The sequence below is a fragment of the Phallusia mammillata genome, chromosome 5 (genome assembly GCF_965637545.1).
Source record: "Phallusia mammillata chromosome 5, kaPhaMamm4.hap1.1, whole genome shotgun sequence".
Classification (NCBI taxonomy): Eukaryota; Metazoa; Chordata; class Ascidiacea; order Phlebobranchia; family Ascidiidae; genus Phallusia; species Phallusia mammillata.
In genome coordinates, this window is record NC_137256.1 from 4701588 (window position 1) to 4725265 (window position 23678).

At 38.5% G+C, this 23678-nt stretch overlaps 6 protein-coding genes across 7 annotated transcripts; 4 read left to right on the forward strand and 2 right to left on the reverse strand.

Annotated features, from left to right (window-relative positions):
* Positions 1-1413: 1413 nt before the first annotated feature.
* LOC145228315 (uncharacterized) lies at positions 1414-5853 on the forward strand. Of its 2 annotated transcripts, XM_080093338.1 has the most exons (10): positions 1414-2090; positions 3114-3188; positions 3258-3418; positions 3494-3604; positions 3740-3828; positions 3905-4061; positions 4139-4259; positions 4673-4821; positions 5071-5227; positions 5695-5853. In XM_080093338.1, exons 1-10 carry the CDS (start codon positions 1484-1486, stop codon positions 5721-5723), a joined length of 1656 nt encoding a protein of 551 aa, XP_079949464.1. In that variant the 5' UTR covers positions 1414-1483; the 3' UTR covers positions 5724-5853. The 2 variants fall into 2 exon arrangements, with proteins under 2 accessions (XP_079949464.1, XP_079949463.1); XM_080093337.1 differs by lacking the exon at positions 5695-5853 and having other exon boundaries at positions 5071-5353.
* Positions 5854-6539: 686 nt separating this feature from the next.
* On the reverse strand, positions 6540-7078 carry LOC145228318 (nuclear receptor 2C2-associated protein-like). Its single transcript, XM_080093340.1, has 2 exons — positions 6947-7078; positions 6540-6893 (listed from the first exon to the last, which is right to left on the reverse strand). Exons 1-2 carry the CDS (start codon positions 7076-7078, stop codon positions 6552-6554), a joined length of 474 nt encoding a protein of 157 aa, XP_079949466.1. The 3' UTR covers positions 6540-6551.
* Position 7079: 1 nt separating this feature from the next.
* Positions 7080-7881, reverse strand: LOC145228319 (transmembrane protein 234 homolog). The gene is made up of 3 exons (XM_080093342.1): positions 7462-7881; positions 7207-7296; positions 7080-7144 (listed from the first exon to the last, which is right to left on the reverse strand). Exons 1-3 carry the CDS (start codon positions 7667-7669, stop codon positions 7080-7082), a joined length of 363 nt encoding a protein of 120 aa, XP_079949468.1. The 5' UTR covers positions 7670-7881.
* A 243-nt stretch (positions 7882-8124) lies between these two features.
* LOC145228317 (ribosome-recycling factor-like) lies at positions 8125-9327 on the forward strand. The gene has a single exon (XM_080093339.1). The coding sequence runs from the start codon at positions 8125-8127 to the stop codon at positions 8986-8988; it is 864 nt and encodes a 287-aa protein (XP_079949465.1). The 3' UTR covers positions 8989-9327.
* A 3199-nt stretch (positions 9328-12526) lies between these two features.
* Positions 12527-14200, forward strand: LOC145229299 (uncharacterized). The gene has a single exon (XM_080094612.1). It carries the CDS (start codon positions 12672-12674, stop codon positions 13509-13511), a length of 840 nt encoding a protein of 279 aa, XP_079950738.1. The 5' UTR covers positions 12527-12671; the 3' UTR covers positions 13512-14200.
* Positions 14201-14938: 738 nt separating this feature from the next.
* LOC145228471 (uncharacterized) lies at positions 14939-23669 on the forward strand. Its single transcript, XM_080093527.1, has 19 exons — positions 14939-15279; positions 16244-16491; positions 17139-17188; positions 17313-17493; positions 18602-18744; positions 19029-19198; positions 19396-19537; positions 19601-19692; positions 19750-19839; positions 19938-20240; positions 20638-20727; positions 20869-21036; positions 21103-21214; positions 21326-21474; positions 21548-21618; positions 21893-22003; positions 22059-22156; positions 22529-22706; positions 23380-23669. Exons 1-19 carry the CDS (start codon positions 15033-15035, stop codon positions 23503-23505), a joined length of 2769 nt encoding a protein of 922 aa, XP_079949653.1. The 5' UTR covers positions 14939-15032; the 3' UTR covers positions 23506-23669.
* The last annotated feature ends 9 nt before the right edge of the window (positions 23670-23678 follow it).

Below are 23678 nucleotides of genomic sequence, written 5' to 3' on the forward strand. Positions count from 1 at the left end.
ACAATAATTATAATCCACACTCATGTTTTTTTTTAGTCTGAGTAACCAACAAAAGTAATATTTTACGTTGTATGTGGTGGTTGGTGCGCCACATGTGGTCAATAAAAGCGCCGTATATAGCATCTCTTAAAAAGCGGATGTTAAACAAGGATGTTAACTATAAGTTCTGAAGGAAATTCACAATACAAAAACAATGTAGGTCCAGAGTTTGAAACCACGTTTTCGATATTTCGTTGAAAATACTATAAATTTAAAGTAAGTTAGAAGAACAGTTACCGATAGGATAATAAAGGCGATGAATGGTGTGTCAAGTTCAACTCAACTGATATATTTGCTTTAAATTCAATGTTTCTTTAACCCACCTATCCAAACTTTAGTGAAGTAAGGTAGGATATCATTCACCTTTCAAGGATCTACAAATGCGCTTTTATAACGAGTTTAAGCAATTCTTGACCTATACCATGTGTTTTTAAACAGTTCTCAATAAAATACAGTTCATAAAAAATACTCTGTACTGTTTCTTGGTTACATGGATACAGACAAATCTTTCTTTTTAATTTCTTTTCATTGCAAAAGAAAAAGGCAAAATTATAATAAAAACTGTAAAACTGTAATATATCGGTTTTATTACACTCTTATACACCGAACGTCTTAAATTTGTGTTAGACGATCTTTTACACTGCGGAGAGCTTAAAGTGCTTTTTTAGACGATGCTATAGCCAATATCGTTTGTACTGGAAACTCAGCTTCAGTCCAAATGTATGCATACAAAACAACCCTAAACTATTATACACACATAAAACGTAAAACTGTGTTATTATTTTGGTTGTTTTGGGGCAATAAATATGGTAATAAAAATAAAGCAGGTCTGAGTTTGAACGATTAAGCATTTGTAAACCTTTAAACAATAAAACAAAATTCAAAAATCAAAACAAAATACATAAGTTATTTTTCGACAAAAAAGGCACAGGTTGGAATGAGCTTGATTATAAACATCCAGTAGAAAATTGATACGCATGCATTTTACCTTAAGTAAGTATATTTGTCAAAGACGACTTTTTTTAACTTTGCACAAAAAAGAGTGAGCAAAGTTTGTACGCGTAAACCACAAAGATTTTCGGTGTAAAGTCATGATTTCAGTGTTGCAACTGTACATTATGACACAGACCGGATTCGGCCGTCGGATCAACTCGAAATTACCACTGCCACGAAACGCTGTGTTTTTCTGGCTCGATCCGAACGTATCAAAGCAACCCGTAATTAAACGCTGTAGACGCTCGCATGTGATCGTCGTTCTTCTAAAGCCCATTTAAGACTAGTTGTGGCAAGAGCAGGCCGTGGTTGGATTGCGAGCTTATTTTTGCGGCGGGGCATGACAGATTTTATCAACCATTTTTTGTGTTTTATTGACAGGAATATATTTAGCTGATGATTGTGAATCTACTGGAGAAACGTTAAACGTCGTGGATATTTAAAACGGAGTATGGCTGCAAGGAGTCCAATCTCTTCTATACCAAATCTCTCACCGATGAATCGAAATGTCCAAGACGATCTGGTGGTCACTACTTCAAACTTACATAGCGATAATGTGAAAACAAAACCGTTACCAACGAACCCGTTAGCAGCACCAGACACATCAGAAAGACCAAACAACACAAGGAGATTTAGCGAGAATAGGCCCGTACCTTCTGTTAGCGAAAGGCGACTAAGCCGAGAAAGTGTGGGAAGTACATCGTCTACCCCGCATCAGACCAACATTCCTCAACACGAGTGCCTTTATCCTCATCGGACGGTTAGTCTGCCTGGAACAATTTCAAGAGAGGGGCTGTCGGGGAAAGGAGCTGATTCCTACAAACCAAGGGAAGAACATATCAACACCCGCAATCGTAGTATAGTTGAGACTACGATACCAGATTTCTACACAGCCAACGTCTACCCCCGAGTCAACTTGGATCAAACTGACTGCGACGCCGATGGGTTAAATGGGGAAAGTCCCTCGACATGCACGACAAGGACCAAAGTGCTGTCGGTTGTTCTTGTTCTAGTCGCACTTCTGGCCTTGTCCACCACTTCGGCGCTAATGTATTTAAGTAAGTGTAAAAACATGTTTAGACATGTTTTCCTACGACCAACAAGTTTCATTCGACATAAGTTACTTAATTAAAATTTCCCTCAAGTGTTCGTCAAAAGCGGGCTTCCGGTCCTTGTTTGGCGATGTGGGAATCTGATTTTACGAAAACTGTATGTTACACCCGATTTAAATCATACAGGCGTAAGATTCTTAAGCCACGACCTGCAGATTGTAGGCTAGAAAACATGCAATCGTCGCACAACTTGTAATTATAGCACTTGGAGATTTTCTGTTTTGCACCCGAGGCACTGAATATTTGACACATGAGAAATTTTAAATGGGAATTATCCGTTTGCGTGTAATACTTAGATTGGTGTTACGTGCAACGCAAGGTACTTGGGAAGGACAAAATTATGTTCAAGGTACTTGGGAAGGACAAAATTATGTCTGATGTTTAAGAGTGCTTGCTACTTTGGCGAACATATTGTTCACTTGTACCCATTTTTAAGTTAGAACTGCTTTTGTCATAGATTTTCGTTACGAATGTAAATCACATATTTTCCAAATATCTCCCCGAATTTAAAACATGGTCCACATAATCAATCTCAAACCGAATAGTTGAAATAAATAAAAAGGTGTGTGCCAATACACCTACAAATTGTTACATCTTTGGTGCAAAGTCGGAGATAAATCTATAAAAGGCAACGAGCATAATTTCTTTTACCTGGCTAGCCACTTTGCCGCTAGCCACGACACATTCAAGCTGATTGACTTGACGCCAATTGTGTAGACCGCAGAAGTAGTACGATACTTATGCAACGTACTATCATCGTAGACTTTATTAGTCAGAGCTATATAGTAAACAGACAATCTTGTATTGTTTTGTCTGAACAGCATTGCAACAAAGTTGTGTACGTGGCAATTGGCTTGGATGTTTGCGGGTTTAGGACAAAGTGGGCAACACGTTACTGTGTTGTGGTATCATGCGATTACATTATTGCCAGCACATAATAGGTTTATCATCGTGCATTGTTGTCTACAGAATTGCATCCTTCAGTCACACCTCAAACACCATCAAGTAAACACGGCCATGTTACTGAAAGACTTCTAAATCAAAGTAAGTCCAGCTTCACCAGTTGATTGACCTTCATAGTTTACAAGCTTACTACTTGTTTGTGTTTTGTAGCGCTGTACTGTGGAGTTTTCCCACTGCAATATGTCCCTGAAACGTCTCACAACATTGGGGTAAAAACCCAGAGCCCACAGCCACCTACAAACAGTTCGAAAATTTACCTTTCTGGCCAAATGCATCCACAAACAGTAAATGGACCACAAGGTCAAAGACAGGTACGTAGCCATACAATTTTTTTGCACTTCCACTCGAACCAAACGATCTAACTTAACCCGTTGCTTTCGTTACAGGGAATAGGGTTTGCTAGGTCGTGGCCAATAAAAGTCAATCCCTCATTAAATGCGCCAAAACGAAAAAGTCCCAGGATCATCGGGGGATCAGATGGCATTATAAGATGGCAGGTAAGCTAGTGCACTTTATCTTTGGAAGTTGAAATTAAAAAAAAACATTGAAACAGTTTTGCCAAAGATTGATTGAACTATAGATTTAGGAATTTACATTGTAACTTCACGTTCATTTATGATTTGTTGTCACAGGTTAGCTTGTGGCTATCGGGTCAAATCACTTGCGGTGGATCGATTGTCCTGAACAACTGGATACTAACGGCCGCTCACTGTTCATTTCTGTAAGTTAAACAACAAACCTAATGGTTTATTTCTTTAATGATACGAGTAAGTCATAACAAACATCGTATATTTTAGAAACCTTGACGTAAAGGTATGGACAGTCTATGCTGGTGCGTCTGATCGCTCCAAACGGAGAGAAGCTCCAGCACAAAACAGAAGCGTGGTTACGATCGTACAACACGAAAATTATCGCGACGATTACACATTTGACTACGACATCAGCTTGATGAAGGTGAGAAAATCAATCAAGGTTTTAGGCTTGTAATGAAGCCTTCAGAGTTTTATTTATTTTTTGTTGTTGTTGTGCAGCTGAACAGGCCGTTTGTATTTAACGAAGAGATTAAACCCATTTGTCTTCCACCGCAAGGATATAACTTCAAAGACGACATGCATTGCTTCGTAAGCGGATGGGGTTACATGGATCGTTTCGGTAAGATATTAATTTTGCTACGAAATAATACGACATAGAATCGAAAGAAAATATATGTACACAACAAATTTTGCTTTATGTAAGTTCCAAGAAGGAAAAAATTGCAAGATTTAAAGGTTTTTTTCTGTTTAGTACGGCGTTTGCAAACATAGATCGGAGGTTGGGCGGATTTGAACTAGTGTACAACACATCGTATAACGTTAGATTTTAAAACTTCATGTTCTTTTTCAAACAGTGTAAAATTGAACAGTGACCTAAACAATTCTAAATCACCTGGTTTAAACAATGCAAAATGCTCATTTCTCAGCGTTGAAACAAAATTCTGCTCCCCAAAAAATAACAGTTTTTAAGCTGCAACTAATTGCCATTTAGTTGCGCAAAACTCACTGGGCCACTTTTTCCTTTGCCTTCAGGATATTTTCCGAAGTCGAAAGTTTTGCAATACGCACAAGTCGACATTATAGACCACAAAATATGCAACAGCAGTGGCTGGATGGGAGGTCACGTGACAAGCCGAATGTTGTGCGCCGGCAAGAAGCAAGGGATTAACGATGCATGTAAAGTAAGAGCCAAAGACAATTAGGCCTGTTGATTTGTTAGTCGTTAGAAATGCTATGAGTGTACGCTAGTCTAAAATTACAGATAATTGGGAAATAAAATTTACCTACAAAACAACTAACTTAGTTTTAATGCTAGTTCGCTAAATGTTAATTGGTATACACCTATAGTTCATTGAAAGGTAATTATTTGACCCCATGGTTAATACCAGGGTGAGGTCTTTACGTTATCACACAAAAATGTTTTCGTTCAGGGCGATTCCGGGGGTCCGCTATCGTGTTACTGGCGCGAGCGGGGTGTATGGATGCTTGCGGGCAGTGTCAGTTGGGGTTATTCGTGTGGGAAAGCAACCAAGCCAGGAGTCTACACTCGAATTAGTTACTTCACGGATTGGATCTGGAAAAACATCGGTAAGGACATCAGTTGTTTTTCAGAAGCAATTACCTTGCTGCTTTGGACAGTATTCTCTTGAAAACTAGTAATTACCCGACTGTCAAACCGCGTAACAACGCCCAGGAATAATTTGCTTGAGCGACTTTACTCTAATTGCCGGTTTTTGGGCGTGAGCATCGACTAGAACCAAACTTCGTGACCCAGCCAAGCCGCAACACCGTCAAATCAAAATGTACGCCATGGGATTAAGGTTCAGCGGCGACCGCTTTCGCATATTTGATCGGCTCACGACAGAATAAAACGTTTTGTTCTCCGCGCTAAGAAGAAAATTAGCGTCTCGTTCAGGTGGCGGTCTGTAAAACCCGGATTGGCTTCCGCACGACATTTTTAATTCTTTCGAGATGTACGCCCATATTCTGTTTGCTGAAGCAAAAATAGAAAAAATTCATGGTCATCAAAATATTTACGCACACTTTTTTTCCAGGAAAAGTGGAAGGAAAAAATTTGACGTAAATGCAAGAAGAATTCCGGTTGGTCGAAAATCTGCCATTATTTGTATTGTTGTTTTTTTTATTTCGTTTTTTTTTTGTTCAACTGTGACATGCATTTATTTATTTATGAAATACACTTATCGTGTTCTGTTGTTGAAGACTACAAAACATAACTGCAGGTGCTTTTTAGGGCAATTTTAGATGTTGCAAAATACTTTAGTTGCGTTAATGTGAATTTTCGAACTAACGCGTTTGGGTCTTGCAATTTTGAAAGTACAATAAAAGTGCAATAATCGGAAAAATAGTCAACAAATTTCTGGGTAGAGCTACTAACACAGGAACTCACACCAAAAGTTTGCTGACTTAGCCATTATTGTCATTGCAAACGCTATGGTTCGTTGCGCCACCTTATGGACATTCCCAAACCTCTAGTGTGAGTTCCTGTCTTAGTAGCTCTAACGAATTCCTGCACATATGATTTCTATTGTGAAAGCATGATTGAGTTTTGAATCACCAAAAATCAAAAAACGTGTGTAAAAATTAAGTTCTTTACATTTTTATAGCAGAAGATAAGAAATCCCTTTCAACCAAAAAAATACCTTAAATATAATGAATATACCTTAAATATTATGATAATGAAATCCCTATTAAAATATACTACATACGCTTTTGCAGTCACTAGTTATGCTGATGAAACAAATCAGTTAAAATAGCAACAACAACAAAAATGAATACACTGTTGCTGCCAGGCATAACGTATTAACAGAATATGGGACATCGAAACGTTGGCATATTACAATAAAAAACTGCCGGAAGAGCTAAAAATTCTGTTAACAAAAATGAAGTTTGTCTAAGACTGGTCAATTTGTACCAGAATATCAATCAGGTACAATGTCACTCGTCCAAAAAAGTCAGTCAACTCTTCAAAGGATATTTTAAGTTCACTGATGCCATGAGGGCTACAAACCAAATTTTCATCCACATTAAAACTCAGTGCAAATGTTTGTTCTTTGTTTACATCTTCAGGGTAACAGTTTGCAATACCAACTTTAGTTCCATTTTCATTCACAGCTGTTATTTCACAATGCCTGCTGCAAAAACCACCTTGAAACTGCAGATGCAGGCTTAGGTTTTTAAGAACATGGATTTCCAGTGGATCATCAAACAGCAATTTGATCCATTGTACTTTTCCCTACATTTTGACAAATTGATAAAAGCTTGCTATATATTTCTGTGAAAGCTTACCTTGTCTGAATTCCAACATGTGTCTGGATTACCATCATATAAAAACTTCCTTCCATATTGTTTTGTGTCACGATTAAGAACAGAACTTACTCGAATGCCATCACATGTTTTAACAAGAGACTTGGTTTCCATTTTAGGACTTGGCAAGAACACAAAGACAAACACCAACAAGAATTAGTCCGGCGCCAAGTAACTGGGCTGCATGTACATGTAATTATTTGGCCTTATGTGACAACAACTGTATTTCACAATAGCATTACCTGCTTTAAATTTTTCACCCAGCCAGTATCCAGTAATAGTAGTCAATGTAAGAGTTAAAGAGTTTGCAACTGGCACAGCTAATGATAGTTCTACAACAAAAAGCAACTTATAAACCAACTTGTTGAGCTACACTATTACAATACATGAGTATTGATTAAGAGACTTAGCAGACTAGAGTACTTTGTGGAATAGGATACTTATTACTTACAACAATAAAAAAACTATTTTTAAAACATTTAGGAAAAGATACTGACCTGTGATTGACAATGCAAAGAAGTAAAAAACTGATCCAAACTGGTTAATAAGGAGTGGTGCAACGCATTTCCAGTTGCACAAAATGAACCACAGTTTTGCTACAATACCATTCTGATTTTCAATTCCCGACCCACCGCGTTTCAAATATGGATTGGTAATTCCCCAGCACATGGAAGTTAAAAACAGCAAACCAAGCTCATGCAGCATTTTGCTTGCGTAAATTATTTGTCTTTGCTGCTGCTAGTGGCAATGACAAATCAATCCCAAGCATTTTGTGATTTTTCTCATTAGCGTACAAAAACAATTCGGTACACTAACACGTTAAAAAACAATATATGGGTATGTAACACTTTTAAATATTTTGATCCCTTATTTATATGTGTTTACTACAAATAGACACACCTTTTGTCGAGGCAAAATATTATTTTTGAAGGCTTAACATTAGTTAGGGGATTTTTCCTGAATATTCACGCATGACTGAGCCTGCTGTTGATGACTGAAACGGGAAAATTGTTAAACAATGGCAATAAATTTAGACATAAACGATCGACAGTTACTCTAGTCATCATCTTTGTAATTTCAAGTGTTGCATGAGCACACCAGTTTAAGTTTTATCTACAATTACATCTTTTTGGTTTGCCCAGTATCATATAATAGGGAAAATGTTTTCCAGGCTATTTTGTAGTAAAACTTTCAATGGTCAATCTGTATTAGAAATGATCCCAAGGTTGACACGTTTGTTTTTCAACAATTTAAGATACTTAACACAACCAAATCCTTGCGTAAATGCATGCCTACAGTCAAACATTGGTCAACATTTGTTGCACAGAAATACTCAATGTTTCCTTCAAGCTGATGCTTTAAAGAAGGTCGAAAATCAAAGGTTGTTCTCTGTATCCTGTGCAGTTTGGAAAAGTAAAAAAGGAAAGGCAGCTGCTGATAAATTTAAGCAGATTGTGAACCCTAGAGATGTTGAAGAGTATGTTGATTTGATAACCTTTGAAAATAATCTCAAAGAAATAGTTCAGCAGCTTCAAGATGATTTGTCAAAAAACTTCAGGATTGGTGGAGATCTTTCAGTCTTTGAACAAATTGCTGTAACTGTTGATAATGAACATGTAAACTTAAGTGATGTAGGGCTGATAGTAAAGGCTTCACCAAGGCTTATCACAATTGACATGTACGCATATCCTGAGTTAATTCCACAGATAAAATCTGCATTACAAGATAGTTTATCAAACATCAACTTGTCTGTGACTGGTTCGATAATTAAAGTTCAAGTTTCTCAGGCAACTGCTGAATATCGAAGAGACCTTGTAAAAAAAGTTAAAGCACGGGTTGGTGTTTGCAAATCGGATTTACACACCATGGTAACTCAACTTACAAATTCAACATTTGCACTTGAAGGTGTCAGTGTTGATGTGAAAAAAAACCTTTCGGAACAACTGAAGTTGTATAATCAACATTATGTGTCTAAAGTGGATCAAATTTTTAAAAACAAGGAGGCAGCTCTTTTGAATCCATAGTGAAAATAGACTACCAGAAAAATATTTCATTTTAAAAAAAAAGTGCTTGCCGTTTTGTTTTCAACAGTGTTTTTGTACATTGAACTAACCTAATGCACAGCTGTTTTTAAAGCATACGAAGTATCAATGCAAAACATTTGTATACTGCTACCAGTTATTGAAAGGTGGTTAAAATATGGGAGAAAGATATTCATGCACTTCTAAAAGTGTAACACCTTGTAATAACGGTACTTAAAACCATAATATACAAAAAACAAAAACTGAACCAACTTTGTTTAATGTCTCACAGCTGCATTTATGATTGTTGTATGACAAATAAACACACTAACGTTTGCCCAATAGTGTAGTTGCTTATTATTCAGTACTGTTGAAATTTATAAATTCTACAAGTGGAAGAACCATATACTTCGACTTTAGCATGTTTTTTTAGGGCTGGCAAACTTTTGACAAGTCTCGGCACGTGATAAACTACATAACGAACAGTGTTGCTAGAGGTGCGACACCTTAAAGTTGGTTATTTAGGTTTAGACGCCAAAAAAACTTTACCAAAACAGCAAAAACTTGCTAAAAATGGCCACAAAGCAAATTTAAACTCTGGAAGCGGAATGGCCTCGTTAACACAGTATGACTTCGTGAGGCAGATGAAATAGATTCGATTTTTAGTATTCTTAGAAATTCCGACATAATCTATACCTAATTAATACGACTCTGCATCCGTGATCACAAATATTAGTTTCATTTTAACTTAATTATGTTGTTATGGTACCCTTAAAAACACCTTCGATGTATTTAATGAGCAAGTAGACTTACACTATATTCAGCTATTTTTCAGCAACTCGGTTGGGACAACAATAATGTCAAAACTTTACTTCTTGAGAAGCCCGGTTCGTTTAAAATGGAAAATGTGACGTCACTATTCCTGCTGTGTGATACAACGGCGGTAGAGGGTAGTGGTGAGACGAAAAGGTCTATCACAAAGTTCGTGCCTCAAACAAAACCGTATGTTAAACTTTCATGGAAAAACACACTTAGTTTTACAATCAATTTGATTAGTTTTAGTATTGGTTTTACAATCAGAAGCGCAGCAGGTAGCTACGCGGTGGGTAAGATTATATACCACTTTATATCGGCTGGGACGTAAATATTGCATTGCCGTTTGCAAACATGTGTTGTGACTTACTCTTTTTCGCGTGCTTAACTGCTACGCATGTCGTAGGCTATATAACTTGCACTTTGTAGTGTATGCTGTAAAAATTGCAATGTATTTCACTCGAGTATTGTAGGCTATTAGCAAAAACGTGATTTACATGAAGACAATAAACAGTCTAAGATCAATAGATAAAACTGGCATGTGTCTAAAAGTCATATCAATGGTCTATTTCTTGCCTTTGGCAACAAATGACATTAGTTAAGACACTTATATGCAAATACCTCGTTACAGCAATGAAATATCAACCCAAATGGAACAAGACCTGTCGTTTTCGTCAGAATTGACGCGCTCAAGTAACCCAGACGGAAAGCGCTAAAGGGAGAATTTCACGGCATTTCCGTGTTTATCGATAACACAGGCTTCAAAGAACATGCAAATGGTATTCAAAATCTCTGAGTTGGCGGTACAGGATTATCATAATGACTGCCAAGTCAACAATTTCCAGTGGAATGGCACGTCAACTCTACAACACATTGGAAGCGATAAAAGATCGAGAATAAACTGTGATATCCAAACACAGTGCTCAACAAATTATGCGCAAATCTATCTACCCTTTTTCGTTCTCCGCAGGCTGCTTTTATTGCAATTAACACAATAATTGTTTTGTAAGCAACTTTTTCTTAAACACAGTAACCTAGTTTTGCGGCTTTCTAAAATCGCGAATGATTGAATAATTTTGGAATATAACGATTTCAAAAACCAATGGTTTAAGAACGGCATGGCAGCCTAACTTTTTTCTTTAGTTTGAAGAAACGTTGCTCTAAAAAATACATAAAATCACTTTCTATTTGTGTTTGTAAAAAATGATGAACCAGTCTACCAGCGCAAGGCAAAATCAATCAAAATTGGTTTTGCGATGGTTTTTATTGTTGGTTAAAAAAAATCAATCCTAATCAACAATGGTTATTGGCATGCGGCACCTTAAACCTGTCGTTATTCGCTTTGTACTCTTCAACTGTCGCGTGTAATTTTCTCACCGCAATGTCATCTGGTAAGCCTGAAAATCATGTGGACATCGGCGGTTGCGTTTCGCATATGCTTGTGTCGTGTGCTTTACTTTTTTCTCCACAGACTTGTGTAGCCCGTAAGCCTTGTGCATGATCGGCAAATTTACACTCAAGAAGTACGTTTTAGAGATTTTAGACGTTTAGAGACGTTTTAGAAGAGTTTTTTAGAAACAGTCGCAACAGGCTACAAGTTATTGCAATTGACTTCAACGACCATCAATTATTTGTTCAAAAACGCTGAAGTGCTTCCCAAGGGTGGAGAAAGCAGGCTCGTTTGAAACTCACTTCACCCTTCGAATAAGTTTCCAAAAGCAAGAAAACGTTTGCTGTTGGTCGAAAATACCGAGATAATCCAGTTTGCCTTCACACATGATCCTATGGTTCATTCTCAGTTCTCGATTTACGATCAAGTCACTTCACCATAGCAACCGAATAGAGGAAGTCAGGTCAGACAAATGACGTATCAAGGTTTTCAATGAAGAAAAAGACGTTCGAAAGGCCGTGTTCCAGGGCGTTATCTGGGCCATGTACGCTTCCAGACGTGAAACGCTTGGTTTTTAGCCTAGTCGCCACGTTTTTGGCGTTGGTGCATTTGTTGTCTGTTGCCCAAACGCGTATTGACGTCGCAGCGTTTTAGCCGAAATCGTCAGACGTTGCGTTTTGTTTTGAAAAATGCTGCTTTAAATCGTGGAGGGCATCCGCGCTTGTGTTTACGGTAGAAGTGATCGGCAGAGGGACTTCCACCTTGTGCTGCACAACCACGAACGGCGAAGTGACTAATCACACGCACGTAAGCCTATAGTAGTGCTAAAACGATCAAGTAAGGACGAAATGGTGCAAGCAGGACTGGAAACGCCCGTTTAGGGGTTCGTGCAGTAGTTAAGCAAAGGTCAGAATCACTCATGACTTGCAGTGCTAGCAGATAAGCTTACGTGGATTATTACAATTGATTGACCGTGTAAGTAAAAAACGTATGCGTATGAAGGTTAACACACGTTGATATGTGACATGTTTTATTGAATAGAGAAAAATGTATAAACAACGTTTTTCAGCCATGCCACCTCCCTTACGGTTTCTCCCCAAGAGTATTTTTCGCCTTAAAGCTGCAAAATTAATAATTTTAAACGAAGCTAAGTTGTGCAAACCTCTGATTGATCAAATGGCTTTATAATTTACTTTTAAAATGCATTGGATTCAGAGAACCTAACCGAGGCAGCCAAAACGTGACAGGGAGACTTTACCGAAACGCATTTACAAATCAATCAACTGCACATTGCTAACCAGAAAATAGGCCACGTGACTGAAGCGCGTTTAAACCAGGAAAGCAAACAATTTCCTGCTTCGTCCGACACTATATGCTGCGCACAGCATTCATATTACAACCCCTGAACCGTACTCTCGTATTTCTCTATTCAAAAGACTGTAGCTGTTTTAGGTATAGTGTATCCTAACACAAAGACGAACTGATGGACGTCGAAAAATGGAATATGTACGCTCTGCTTAAGCATTTTGAGCTGCTCGAATGGGAACTGGACAATGTGCCTAACCTCAGCCTAGAGACCTTGGACTTGGATGACTGCGAGTTGGACGGTGTCCCACCGGCAATTGCTGAAATTGAGTACTATGCATTCCGAGATGTGCAAGCAGTCAGTTTTAACAACAACCCTGAAATGAGAAAGGCTGATATATTAGGAAAGTTAGAGGACCTACAGGCAATCAATATGTGGGGCTGCGGGCTCACCGCTATACCCAACTGCTGGACCAATTTGCATAAACTTCAGGTTCTCGGTTTGGGCAACATGCCTGAGTTGACAAGTTTCTCGCCTCTGCGAAAGCTTACAAATGTCACGTGGCTCGATCTGGGTTGGTGTGGTCTGACGTCACTACCGGTCGAAGTGACGCATTTGACCAAACTTGCAGTTCTTGCACTTGGCGGCAACGAGGGTATTGAAATTGACGACAGCATTTGCTGCCTGTGGAATCTGCAAAAACTGGCACTGAATGCATGCGGTCTGAAGCACGTGCCACCGCCGGTCTTTTCGCTCATCAAACTCACGCACCTGCATTTGGACGACAATCATTTGGTGACTCTAGGACAGGAAATTGTGCAGCTGAAGGAGCTCGAGGAACTGTCGGTTACCGGCAATTCGAACTTGTGTTTCCCAAAGCTGCTGAGTCAGTGTGACAGCGTGCAACGTGTGGTGATTGACGAAACGATCAACTTGGCTAACGTATCGCATTCGTTGCGCAATAAACTCACTATGGCAAACGGTGCATCTTTAAAACGGGACAATGACGAGAAATGACGTCTTTTGACTAAGCGATAACACCATATGACCTATCACAGGTTCTTTGTTGCAACGGAAGAAAGAGCAACGCAAGAGTTTCAGTCAGCATTTACGGTGAGATGTTGGACGCGTCGATAAACCGGTTCTTACCCGGAAAAATCGAACCTTGTTATCGAACGAAACCAAATTCACAGAAGTGACATTTCTCACAAGCACAACATCATATTCGCCACAACGCACGCAATCATTGTGGTAAAATATCCGGAATGATTAAAGTTTGATTGCATCAGAGAAAGGCAATTCAAGTTCATTTCCGGTTGAAAACAAAAGCATTATGTTGCCACAAAGCCAATGACTTACATCATATCTTTCTCTGTGTGATATGAGTACGGACATTAGTGAAAAATCGCATTCATTCATTCTTTTCCATTGCACATGTTTTATATTTATTGCAAAGTGTCGTCAAGCAGTGTTTTTTAACGATTGGCGATTTCTTTAGTTGTGGTCTTTGGAAATTCTTCAGCATACCGTGCATGTACTGTGTTGTGTGAAACCGCCTTGCTTAATGAACGCCACCTTGCCTAAGAAACGGCACGTTTTACTTATAGAACGCTTTAATCAATGTTGTGCAATATCTTGTGTTCGCCCTTTTGTGTCTTCAACCATACATGACATGACTGGTATAAGAAAAAAAATTATAACTGATACTTGGTTTGAAGCTATATCGACTAGTGATGAACGGTATAGGTAGAATTGTCAACCCTGCAATTAATCCACCGAGTATGCCAACAATACACAGGATTTCAGTTTTACATGGAACACTGAGTTTCGGAACATAAAGCATACATAGCTATTCGTAAACTTAACAAGGAGGTTCTGCAAATAGGAACACTAACGACGCCGACTTGGCAAAACAACGGTAACTACATTTTTTACAATAAAATGTATATTCACTATATAGTTTACTAGTTATAGTTTCGCTTTGATCAAGATTCTAACATTTATTTATTGCCTCCAAAAGGTAATGTTATGTTCAAAGCCAAACATCTGTAGCAATCAATTACAACACGTACTCATTACCGCTGGGCGTGTAAACCTATTTAAATTGTTACAAAGAGAATGTGGTCGGATTAACCTATGACATAGTCTTATAACAGCATTCAATTGCAGGCAAACGCTTTATCAAAAGCCCTACCCAACAAAATACAATTACGCCAAAACTATAAGTTTAAAAGCATGTATAACCGTTCCATTAAACCGCAGCACGTTTTTGTCGCCGGGTTACCACAACTTTATTATTTGCCTTACTCACGACCGGACATTGGTTCCATGTGGATTTTAGATTTGCGTTATTGTACGTCGGTCGAACCACAAAAGGGCGCGTTCTGTCGTAGCGTCACCGAAACCTGGCCGCAAATCATTCGTATGTTCCTGTCGATCGTTTCGCTCCAAACCCGTTCGGCTGAGCGACATCTCCTCCCATACGTGGCTTGCCAAGCATTCGATACTGAACGTTCCTGTTGTTATCGCGGCCAAAACATGGATCTCGCTTATCGGAACAAGCTTCCCGACGTTGGGATTGGCTACATTCAGCAAGTATCGCCTTCCAACAGTGCGGCAGTAGTAGTATCAGATGATGTAGCTTTACCAAGTATTGATCGACTTCGGCAGTTAGTTAAGCTACAAGACAAGAGGCAACGCGAAGATGAAAACAGTGTGGATAGCAAGTTTAAAAAGCATAAGCTACCGCCAATCAAAGTCATGAACAAGGAGAAGAACGTACAAGGTAATTGCATTTTAGAACTGTGTTCAACTAGAAACATATTTCAACTGCATAAAGTTTAACATGTAATACGAAATTAACTGTCAAAAGTTTACCTTTATGATACAAAGTCTAACAAAGGTTTTGTACAGCGTCCCCTTGTAATCCTTCATAATGAAGCCAAACCGCGTAACCTGACTTGAAATAACAAACAGTACCGACACGGTCAATGTTTTTACATTTAACCTTAACAAGATCCCAAGTTTACGTACCAGTACCATCGCACATACGCAGGTCTGAATACACAAACGCATTCCCAACTGGTAAGTTAGCAACAAAATGAGCAAGCAAATAGTAAGCACGCATTAAAACAGTAGTTGAATTTTGTTAACGCGGGAAGTGCCACATATTTGCAATGTCATTGATATAATTTAAACACTGTAAGAATCTTTGGTTTTGAAGAGATTTATGAACCGAACTTGTGTGTTCGACTGTTATTCCCGAAAATACGCAGAATAATGTGGACCAGAGTTGTTTGACCGGGCTTTTCGGACTTTGCACTTTGTGTCAGTATTTAATACAAAATGATTACCTAGCTATAGTAGCCATTTGCTGGACCTGACCTAATGTCAAACAGCCCTAACGCCTTGCTCAAGACCAATTGTCTATTGTGTTTGTCTTTCCTGAGGCTTCGAAGTATAAGCCTGTCAATCAAACTTTCGGGCCTAAACAGGCTTCTTAAAAACGGTTCAGGTTCGGGCCGGGTTTCGGGCTTTGTACCTTTGGGTTAGGGCCGGGTTCGGGCTCCATTTCAGGCCTGTTAACAACTCTAATGTGCACCTTAAACGCAATTTCAGATAATTTGGAAGGTTGTGTTGCTCTCAATAGATGTTATTACAAACTTTTTGTGCTGTTCCTCATCCGTTGGAATAAATTGCATGAAAATCGAGTAACTATTCGTTTACTAAGTTCAACTCTGTTAAACCAGAAAAGAAATGCGACTACCGTCTATCGGCATATCGCGAAGAGGACAACTTGCCAACTTTACAAGTTCCACCCACTGTTGCCAAGTACAGACACCGCACAAAAATTATCCCAGTATGCTCGATTCCATCGCCAGAAACTGTTACAACACCGAAACCACCTCGAAACCCAAACAACCAGCTGCTAAGAGATGCATTCATCCGACAGCGCAATCAGACCAGTCCTGGTTATGATGACTCAGAAGTTTTAAAAGTTAGTATTTAATTCAGTGGTTCTTAAAGGTGCACCCTGGAAGATGGTCACGTATACCTTGAGCTAATGTAAAATATATATAATACTTGAAATTCATAGGTTCTTCACATTCAAACCAATAGTGCGCCCTGAAAATTTTGCTTATTTCATATGTGTACTTTGGGGCAAACAAAAAACTTTTAGAAACACTGAGTTTAATTGTTGGTGATGCCGCAACACCAGACTATGTAATATGACCTTCTGTTGTTAGTAATAACCAGACAAACACGTCCTTCAAACAAAGATTAGCATCCGACGGCTCCCGGAAAATCATTTGCTGCGCCGCGTGTTCCATGTTTCGCGTGTTGGGTAAACAGGCTCGAAACAGCGGGTTTCAATTGTAAGAGCGTATTAATGGCCTGTAACCACGGGCGTTCTATTGGACAAAAGTTCGGCCCAGACCAGCAAATTTCGTGTGAGGAGGTCTCCACATCCGCAAACCAAATGCTATAACCTTCATAAAACAATTTCAATATGTTCAAAGAGCCTCCTAAATTTGGTATGTTTACAATCGTTTTCTTTCATGTGGGCGTAGTCAATTACTCGGTTATAGCTACCACATCTTTTGTACTGGCAATGGCGTAATATTAAAGTCACGTTTTCTTTAGATATGTGAGCAGTACTCCATTTTGCGTTACCTCAATTCAAACGACGACAAGTAAGTTTGGAAAAATATTTAATTTAATTTGTCCCTGTATTTATAACATTTGTAACTCAGCTAGAATACATCCTGCTTACAACGTAAATTCATAAGTGGCTTTTTTGTTTTGATGGCATTCAAGTGGTGGAACTTCAAAGCCTCGTCAGACACCACAATCTCGGTCATTGGGACAACCAAGCAGAATTTCCAATTATACAGCGTATGAAACGGTTCCCCAACAAACAGAAAAGAAAGAAGTGTCAAAACATCCAGATTCACTTGTGTGGATTCCGCGCTTGGGGGCTTGGATTTCACAGTATAAGGTAAAGAAATCATGTATTAGTAAATCATTCAAAACCGTCGAAATAATATTTTTCAAAAAATATATGTGCACTTCAATGTCTTGGTCGGTTGTCATTTCTTGGCATGTATATACACCGTTGTTTTGCAAGCAGCTATATTTAGAAGTAAAAAATAAGTGCTCTTTTGAATATTAATGCTATAATTATCCAATATCATCGTATCAAATATTAGGACAGGATACATGTCGGTTGTCATTTTTAGGCCTGTATATATTCCGTGTCTTTGAAAGCAGCCTTTTAGACGAAGAAAATCTATGTGTTTTTTTAATATTAATCAGCGCGTGTATAATCCGTGTTTTTGCAAGCTGTTATTTAAACTCAGAAAATCTATGTGTTTTTAATATTTATCAGCGCTATGGTTATCTGTGATCAACGTTCATTTTTGGTAACATTTCTCCCACAAGTTGTCTTTCATTGTCGGTTTTTCGGTGTTCGATCATCAAAACCAACATTAGCACGCGACCCTTCAATGCGCTCATGGCCAAACGATTTATCGAATAAGTTGTTTTTATAAACCCGACAGCTCCTGAATGCCACACAGGATTATTATAATCCCCAGTCAAGAGTGTTGTCGTACCTTTTGGCATGGTAGAATTGGCATATTTTTACTATAAACCAGGGATGCCAACCTTATAGTGAGAATTTATGTTCATCTTATAGTGAGAAGAAAGTAATTTATTATGGGCCCCCTTCTCTGAAAATCATGTCGGTAGGTCAAATGGTGTGTATAATAAGTTGGTAGGATATGGAATATATAAAATGAAAATATAACGGAAAACTACCTTTATAGTTTACCAACAATACTTTGTTGCGTAACAAACACGTTATTGTTGAAACTTAGAAAAAAGTGCACGCATTGTACTGCCCAAAACAAACAAGAAGTAGAATCATTTGTTGAAATTGTAATTCAAATCCACTGTCGCAAATGACAAAAGGGCGTAAAAGAGTGAATTTAAAAATAGGGACACAACCATTAGGTTTGCACCATCAACGATGTTTCAAAGCACCGAATTTTACTTGAAAATAGGATTTGATATTTAACGAGACGTTTATGTTTGGGGTTTCGCAGACACACACAACAGAGTATTTCCACTTCGGGCAAGCGACGAGAATTTCCAAGAAGCATCAACATGTTTGTTGTCGCCACCACGACTTTTTCCACAACAATTTGAACTGGGACGTTCGCAATTGGGTTCCCTCTGTATGTCCGAGGTATGGAAACCACAAGGACACTGTTTTGGGTCGTTTTGTGTCATTTAAACTAGTGGTTGTTAAGCTTTTTGTGCTCATTCCTCTTAAAGCTTTCGTGACATTTCTTATTACCTAAAAATAAACAGTATTTAACGTATTCACGGTGTTTTAATATATTCGATAAAAATTTTAAACCATACTAAAACTTTTAATTCTCTTGTATTCCTGCTTTGGTGCCTAATTCGTAGCCCTATGGAGTATGTACCCGTGACTAATAACCCCTTGACTTGGAAAACTTTGTTTAGATATTTTCTTCATCATAAAAAGCGCGGCCGTGACGATGATCAAGCCACCGCCACCATTTCAAAACAACCAAAGGCAAAACGTAAACCACTTACAGTTCCGAAAGACCCGTTTAAGTCAAGGGCGCAGCGTGCAATCAATCGACCCTGGCTTCGAGCACCTAAAAAAACAAGTAAGTTTGATTTGTAAAAAAATATTCCTGAAGGATTTGGTCTAAATATGCCACCAACACTTATGTTGCAAAATGCAATCAATGCATTGTCGTTTTGAATAAACACAATGTACATTTGCTGGTAATACGTAAAAAGCCACTTTTATGCTTTAAAAAGCATTTAATTTAAACCTTAACAAAAACCATCCCTTGTTCAGGTAAATCCTCGCAGCCGCCATTTTCGGCAGTAGATCCTTCGGTCACTTTAGTTTTGCCAAACGAGAATGACAAAACGCACCAGTGGATGATAGACAACGCGACAATGACAGACTCACTTTCCGATATTGTCAGCATCCCATGGTAGTTATCATTGTTATTGACCCGTGTACAAAAGAGATCACGACATTTTTTTTATATTTTTAGTGCACAGGTGGTACAGTCTCGATCCAGCACACCGTCAACACAGAAAACTGCAGTTTTGGTTCCAAGAAAAATTGTGACAACAGTTGACCGAGGTAGGCTGATTTGTTGTGCTTTATACATTGCATTTCGGCGGGTTTTTCGATTTCTAGGTTGTGATCCTATTGATTTTTCACCGTATCCTTCCGGCCGAGAAAGCGCGTACACCGAATTTACGGAGACCAGCGATATCCATCTTGAAGGTATTTCCTCATTTCCTTGATAGGTTTAGTTGCAGTAGTATCTATCTGCAGTGTGCTCTAGTGGAGTGCATAACAGTAGCTGTATTTGCATGTTTCAGAGTTACAGGATAGTAGCAACTTTGTAGAGAAAACTAATAACGTAGAGGTAGACGAGAAACTTAAACCCTCCGCCGAGGCCAACGACGCTAGCAGCAGCATTAGTAACAACGAAAGTGACGTGCCGCCTCCTGACGATCGAAGCAGTGAAACGAATCATGAAGAATCTGAAATCGATGAAAATGAAATTACGTTGATTTCTTTCGATGTTAAAGACGTCGAACAAGATTCAGAGGACGATGCTGATACAAATGACATTAAAAATACAATAAAATTAAGCAATGACGAAGCATCTGTGGGAGGAGGTATTTCTTCAACCATTTATAACTGTTGTTTTGACCCTTAACCCTTGACCCTTTTTGTGTAGTAAACATTAAAACTAACTGCAGTTTTGTGTCCAGTACATATTTACGCCTTTCGTTAATCACGAAACCAACATAGAGAACATTAATATATAGCTTCAGAGGATGACCCTTGACCCTTATTGTGTTGCAAACATTAAAACTGACCGCAGTTTTACGCCCAATACATGTTCACGCCTTTAATTAATCACAAAATCAACATAGTGAAAATTTATTAATAGCTTAATTGAGAGGAGGCTTTAATTAATTGTTAAACCTGAGCGGAAGGGTAGAATGGCAACTTGGCAATATCCGTACACAAGTGTGACGTGCCATGATGATGATGTTGTTGTTTGTGCAGAAACCTCGAGTGATTCGTACGTTGCTGTAATCATAAGTGAAAGTGATTCAAGTATGCGAAGTCGAGGATCGTCACCGGTTCCTCAGCTTCGTAAGACGCAACTGCATGCAATACTTTTGCCTGTATAGCAATGTAGCCAGTATAGTTCTAACCTTTTGGTCGCACTGCGTATTGCTTTAGCCATTTTAATGTCACACAATCAACGTATGGTAATTTTTTTCAAATTTTTAGAAAAAGTCTGCCCAAAACCTCCACCGCCGCGTCGCCGCGCGCGCCCCCCAGTGGCTGTAAAGCTGCCAAAGGTCGAAGACAAGGAAAACGACAGCGACAGCGGAATTAGTGAAGCAACTGATTCAACAACAAGCAAAAAAACTGCGATCCCACCACCCATGTATATAGGTCATTTAAGATCAGTTGCTAATGTTAAACTAAATGTACCAATCAATATGGAAAATATATTCGCAGGCCGCACTGGAAGTGGGAAATCTGGTAAGTCGAACAGATCCTTGATAGAAGTTCATTCACCCTCACCTACACTGTCTTCAGCGAGTCGCAGAAGCAGAGGCAAGGCTGTCAGGTATAGTTAAATCACTCTTTATGTTACTTAAACATTGTGGTAATATATAGATACTACTCATTTTTTTGCTTTTAAGGTGGCGAATTTTAATTTACATTTTATGTTGTGAAGGGACAAAGCCATATTAGAGGAGTTGCGTCGGATGAGGGAAGCCGAAGAGCGACGAAAACGAGTGAGCGAAAGGTTTGAAAAAATGAAAAAGATGCGCAACGTCCCCCCTCCTCCAAATTCAGAAAACACTTTAGCTGCCTACGACGATGGTTGGTGAAATATCAGTTTTATCCACATTAGAGCAGTTTTATAAGTTGGTAAAGCTGATAATATATTTTACAGACGATTTTCTCTCAAAATATTGCATTCTGAAACCGAAGAAGTTGGATTTGTACAGAAGAGCGTTTAATAAAGTAAGCTATACGATAAGCAAACTACAGTAAACGTCGGTTAAACTGGAATTTCAATGCAATTCAATCGTTTATTTTAAAAGAGATTCGCCTAATTCGAACAAAACTTGAGGTACAAATGATTTTTAATGCGGTAATTAAGGCTTTGACTAACTTAATCGACATCGTTTAACAATCTTCGCCTAATCAACAAAGTTGCATCGCCCAAACGGGTCTTAATCGAGGTTTATAGTAATTGACTGAAATAAGGCAGAAACATCTATTGAACCAAATTTAGGTTGACCGCGATGGAGACTCGTACTTAACTTGCAAGGAAACAATTAAAGCTGTTCGCAAACTATTTCCCAACAAGAAATCTGTCGATGACGATCTTCATTACGTTTTTAGGGTAAGGCCAGTTTGTAACACTTTCGATCTGTGAAACTTCACAATTTTTCTTGTAGATTCTTGAAATGGCGAACTACAACGTATTTGTGGGAAAAATTGACTTTCACCTTTTTACAATCATAGTTTCTCTCATGCAACGAATTTCATCTCTGGAGTAAGTAGGCTATAGGCTACCTTAAAAATATAAACCGAAACTGTCCTTTTAATAAAGCCTTTTTAGCAATTCAAAAGGCACGTTCTACAACAGTATGAGTTTGACATGACTCAGTTTGAAATCTTATGATCAAAAATCTCTTTCTAAAACTAAAAGTTCCGTTGCTTTGTTTTCCATAAGAATGCCCAAAATGCAAAGCTAACGTTGGAATTGGAATAATAAAGCATGTCGCTTTTAACGTCTATTTCGGCCGATGAACAGGTCCCGTGCATAGTGTTACAAATCTACGTTTCTGATAAATATCTTGTGTCTTAAATTTCCACTTTTCTTTAACCGAGAAGCGAACATTGAATTGTTATACCGGTTTTGCAGTAACTTCACGCGAGGCCTGCTATCCGAAATAAACCTTGGCAAGGCTGACATGGTGATGTGGAAGGCGCGTAACCTTTTTGAGGCTCACGTCGACAACAGCGCGAATAATACGATTTCCCTGGATACCCTGTGGATCGAACTCCATGCAGGAGGCATTTCACCCAGACACGAACAGCAGGTAGAATTAAATGTTAAGATTTTAATGGTTTTGATGGTTACAACGCAAATCTCATTTGGCATCGGGGCCGGGTTAAGGTTGCATTGGGCCTCTGTCTGAAACTTGGCAAAGGGCCTTAATTATCCGTATATGTTTATTCATATGAAACATTCGTTAAGAGCACATAAATACAAAAACTTTGGGGACCCTTGAAATTCAGGTGTAACATGGTTGTAGCCCAGTTAGCACCCCACTTAATCCACAACTGTGTAGCACTAAAGTGACAAGCGGTCGTGTCGAATTTCTCGCAATGTGCCAATGATAAATACACATGAGAACGATTATGCGTTAGGCCACATTTGTAGATGTTTGTGGCAATAAACGGAATACTCTTACATACAAACTACCATCAATCTAATGCTTAGGTCGTTTCAATTTTTTGAAGTAAGTGCTCACAGCTTAAATTATTCTCTGAATTTATAAATTTTAATAAATTGTTTTTTATTGATTTTTTGCAAAAACATGTGGTTTTTAATGCATTGAGAACCAGTCTGACCACAACAAAAGATTTGGTAGATCTGTAAATTGTCCTGAAATGCTTAAACAACCAAACGCAATGACCTGGCTCCAACATCAGTAGTTGACTGTTTTTACTCGCCTTTCAACATTTTTAACGACAATTTACGTTGTCCAGGTACGAAAAGCATGGAAACACCTCAAGTGCATGGACGTGCTCGATTTTCTCACTTATCTGCCTTTGTTCGCCCTCACACACTCCACAATAATCAGCAATCCGTTATCACTAGAGAGGACGATCTAAATTCTCTTTTACCATATTTCTTCACTGCCATCATGTATACTTATTACTTCATGTTAGGTCTAATGTCTGTAATCGTTTATGTCACAATATGAGATCTTTAAATAGATTCAAATTAGTTTTTTTGAAGTGTAAGCTTTACGTTTACCAAAAAAATATGCAAAAATCAGAAATGA